Source organism: Epinephelus moara, chromosome 9 (assembly GCF_006386435.1).
Source record: "Epinephelus moara isolate mb chromosome 9, YSFRI_EMoa_1.0, whole genome shotgun sequence".
Taxonomy (NCBI): Eukaryota; Metazoa; Chordata; class Actinopteri; order Perciformes; family Serranidae; genus Epinephelus; species Epinephelus moara.
Window position 1 is genome coordinate 5585998 of NC_065514.1, and position 4571 is coordinate 5590568.

The window sequence follows — 4571 nt, forward strand, 5'->3', positions numbered from 1 at the left end:
AACGAGTTAGACTTGGCTTTTTCTCTAAAAGAGGAACAGAAGACGGCGCTCGAATCTTTCCTTTGCAAGAAGGATGTTTTTGCTGTTTTGCCGACCGGATACGGCAAGAGTCTAATCTACCACTTAGCTCCGCTGGTAGCTAAGCTCTGGATACGTCACCCCGTGTTTTGTTCTGATTGTATGTATTGCCCCTCAAGTTGGGCCATTTGCATTACTCATAGCCAGACCCTAAACCTTTCTAGATTTGGGTCTGGATTTCCAGGCTACAGGTTATGTGAACCGCACCACAGACTTGAAGCAAACCGAACTCAGACCACTTCGAGACCACTAACCATGAATATTTATTCTAACTCACCTTGATTCTTTCAGCAACAGGTGTGGATGCAACAGCCTCTTTCACAGGGATTTGTCTTCTCTGTTGTCAACATGTTTTAAAGATTCCTGAGGTGTGTTTCGCGATAGAAAAGTATTTGTTAGTCACATTTATTTTTGTTGGTAAATGTGAGACGTGCATGTTGTACATGTCTGCGTCTTCACAGTCAGGAACAAGGAAGTTAGTTTGGTGATGTTGTGTGAGGGACCGCTGTGATTGGTGAAACTCATGGGGAACTATGATGATTGGTCAAATATGTGGAAAAGTTGTGGTGATTGGACGAAGTTGGGAAGTCATGCAGAATTGACAAGGATTGGTTGATGTGCATTGTGGTTGTCATTGTGACATTGCAACATGGTGAAGGGGCTGTAATGTATCTTGGAGCCTCGAGCCTGCAGCAGAGATTTTTTTGTTTCTAACTTGTTTATGGTTTCTTTAATCGACACTGACTCAAGAAACATCACTTGAGGACATTTATCAGACGTCAGACAGCTCCTTCTGGAGAAACTAAAGGCTTTGTACAACTTTTAAAACATGCAGCAGAACTCCCCAACACCTGCAAACACACTTTGATGTGTAAAATCAGCATCCAGTCATTTGGTTCTCAGATTTTGTGGCCATTTTGTAGAAATTAAAACTTTTTCTCTTTGATCGATCCGAAAGGAAAGTTGCTGTAATCTTACGGGTTCTGTGGGTTTTATAAAATATGACCGGGAGATCTAAAATCTACAGCTCCATTGATTTTAAGATCCCAGAGACAAACATGTCAAGAAAGTTTGAGCTGGACACTTTTAATCAGACGATCAGAAGAATTCTTGATTGAAAAAGATCTTCAGAACGATCAAGAGCCTGTTGGTCGGAGCCTCTTGCTGCTTTCTCTGTCTGTGTAATCACTACATGCTGCTGTGTGAGGTCTTCACAGATACAGATGAATCGGGGAAAAACATTCAGCCTCTGTGTTTTTTCATTTAGTAAAACTAAAAGGCTTCTGCCAATGAACACACAAAAACTGAGAGCATCTGGTTTACTGAGTGAAACAGCCTCTTTAAAGCTGCACTAATTTATATTTTTTGGGTCTAATGAGTCCGTGTAGTGCAAGAGGCATTGCTTGTTAGCAGACAGCTGCCTATTTCCATACGCAGCAGTTACAGAGCAACATGATGATTCATTAGTCTTTGTGTCACCTGATGAATGTGTCTCTCTTTTAGCTCTGTTTTTGGTCTCCACCAACTCCTGAGGGAAATATCTGTGTCTTTAGCTGCTAAATGCTCCACTATGTTCCAAGCTGGTCTCTAGAGCCCCTTCCCCACTGGAGATAAAGCCCCTTACACCCACTAGAGTCCCTTTCTCACTGTACAAATAACCTCCTAACCACTGCTAACATCCGGCTTTTGTATGTAGTGGGAAAGTTTATAACTGACTTTCGTTTCCAGGACAAATGACTCTGCAGCAGTTATGGGTATCTATTGGCTCCAGCTCCAACTGTCTTCAATCGGCAGTGATGGAAATACCACACCTGAGTGGGTGCACTAATTGAACCCCCTTGTGGGGCGTGATAATATGACACGCCACCTAAAAATATCGTCTGTCTCTTTCCAAGCAGCTCTCAAACATCACTCAAAGTTTAGTCAGTATAAAGTTCAAGAGAGGCACTGAATAAGAGATATAAAGAAGACGTAACCACCGGAAGTTTTTCACTGGCTTCCATGTTAACCTGAATTTGAGGACTTGAACTTTTTGGGGAAAAATTTCCAGGAGGGCGTGTCCTTTTAAAAAATGCAAGAGGCGTTGCTTTGTTGCCGGCTGTTTTCTCCGGTGTGTTAAACACACTTTAGAAAGGAGTGTCCCCAGACTATCAGAAGGCGGAGATCTCTGATTGTCTGGTGGCGAGACTAGGGGTCGAAAGGGGGCTGGAGTCTATCCCAGCTGACATTGGGTGAGAGGCAGGGTTCACCCTGGACAGGTCACCAGGCAGGGTTCACCCTGGACAGGTCACCAGACTATCACAGGGCTGACACATAGAGACAGACAATCATTAACCTGGGTTCAAACCAGGAACCTTCCTGCTGTGAGGTGACAATGCTAAACACTACCATTTTGTTTGTATGTTTCTACTATGGTAAATGCAGCATCGGCAAGTGACCTCTATTTCCATTTTATTCACATTATTTCCTGTTAATTCAAAGTTGCATCCTCTGAGCCTGAAGAACAAAGCAACAACTCAAGTGCCAAAAACTGCAGTTCCTCTAATGGCCACTTGAGGCTGGCCCCAAGAGTGAGTCAATCCACATAGACCTCCATGTTAAAATGCTCGACTTCACAGCAGAAATTAACATGTTTACAGCCTGGTGCAAAAACAGATTTGTTCTCTATAGTTAATTTTAACATCCATGATAACTGTACAGGGGTGAATTTTTATACAGCTCACCTGTTTACATTTTATTAAGGCTTAAACCCACTCATAGGTTGACTAAAATAAGTCTTGTTCAGCATTTGGTTGTACTAAGGACTCAGATATTCAGTTTTTCCAGAAAGTACATTTTGTTTTTATGACTTTAAGCCTGTTTTCAGCCAGCGAAAAATAGCATTAACATTATCACAATTGACCATAGTTGTTAAGACACAATGCTAACTCAGCTAGCAGCTTATCTCTACCCCCTCGTCCAAATATGGTCACTTCTGGCTTCAAAAATCCGAGGTGGCAGTGACTTACATGATCAAAGTTTGTCAGTTAATGCCATGAGGTCGTCAGGTGAGTCATTTCAGTCTCCTGATGAATGCTGTGAGACGGAGTTGAAAGCCAGTAAGTGGACCTTGAGTTAGTATAATTTTGTCACGATGAGGAAAATCTCTCTGACAGCACAGAAGAACAAAAAACATTTTGTTCTGCGGCAGATCAACACAGCTGTGACAGATAACTGACAGCTTGTGATCACTGTATTGAGGACAGTTTTAGTGGGAGTCTGATTTCAAACCGACTCCAAGCTGCAGCTTCAGAGACAAACTGTCCTCGTCAGAGCGGAGACTCTGCTGGAGAGACGACATTTGAAGACTGTCCAACACAGATGAAATCCATCATTCTGTCACACGGTCAAGTAATCACACAATAAGTCCATCAGTCTCACAGAGAGCGTGTGCCAGGATCACGTCTAACTCAGACGTCTTGTTGTTTATCTTGTTTTCTTCTCGACCCTTGTCGCTGCGGTGAAGGAGGAAACACTTCACTGTAGCAGAACCTGAACCACGATCAATGGCAAAACCATAACCGCTCAATTAATCAACCTTTTTTTTTCAATTGTCATTATTTCTTTTTACAGAGGTGTCTCGAAACGACTCCTGTCCAGACCTGCCTGAGATCCAGAACGGCTGGAAGACCACATCCCACATTGCGCTGGTACGAGGGGCTCGAATCACCTACCAGTGCGACCCTGGCTACGACCTGGTGGGACGGGAGACCCTCACCTGTCAGTTAGACCTCTCCTGGAGCTCACAGCCGCCGTTCTGTGAAAAGAGTCAGTTCCACTTTTATTTATTTATTCATTTCTGTGTGCGCATGTATCTGTTATTCCTGACAGGACTCTTTTTAAGTGATCTTCACCTGAGTACCAGTTTACACGATCACCACATGATAGTTCCTACTTATTTTGGAGACCTGCTAAACGTTCGTCAAGTGCCACAGTCAAGTCCAACAATTTATCCAACCTCTCGACAACTGAGGTTAACGTTGGCATCTTGTCTTCCCCTGATGTCCTCTCTTCAGTACATGAAACCTTTAAGGCAATGCAAGTTTGTTATGTGGCACATTTATCAATATTACTACTTTCATCAATACGCCGTATCGATTCAGTACTTTATTGGTACCCTTATCGGTTCTTTTTTATTTCAAATAACACCCGAAGTTTTCTCCTTAGGTATACCACTTAAGACTTATTTTTTCCTAAGCTGAGGGACTTAAGGGTTTTGCACAGAATCCCTTAGATGTTTTCTTAGTTCAGTAAAAATGTTAAGGCATTTACTGCATTGACAGGGATTTTACAGTGGTAAAATACTACAGTTACCATGGTAACCATTTGTTTGCTTGTGCTCAAGCTTGTGATGCCTAAAGTCTTATGTGCAATGGTTTAAAGGGATAGTGCACCCAAAAATGAAAATTCAGCCATTATCTACTCACCCATATGCCGAGGGAGGCTCAGGTGAA

At 42.6% G+C, this 4571-nt stretch overlaps 1 protein-coding gene across 1 annotated transcript in view; it reads left to right on the top strand.

Annotated features, from left to right (window-relative positions):
* The window catches only part of LOC126395264 (seizure 6-like protein), a 104292-nt gene that overhangs the window by 89398 nt on the left and 10323 nt on the right, over positions 1 to 4571 (top strand). The window contains exon 11 of the mRNA XM_050052594.1: positions 3691 to 3885. Within this exon, the coding sequence (XP_049908551.1) occupies positions 3691 to 3885 (195 nt within the window). The remainder of the gene's footprint in view (positions 1 to 3690; positions 3886 to 4571) is intronic.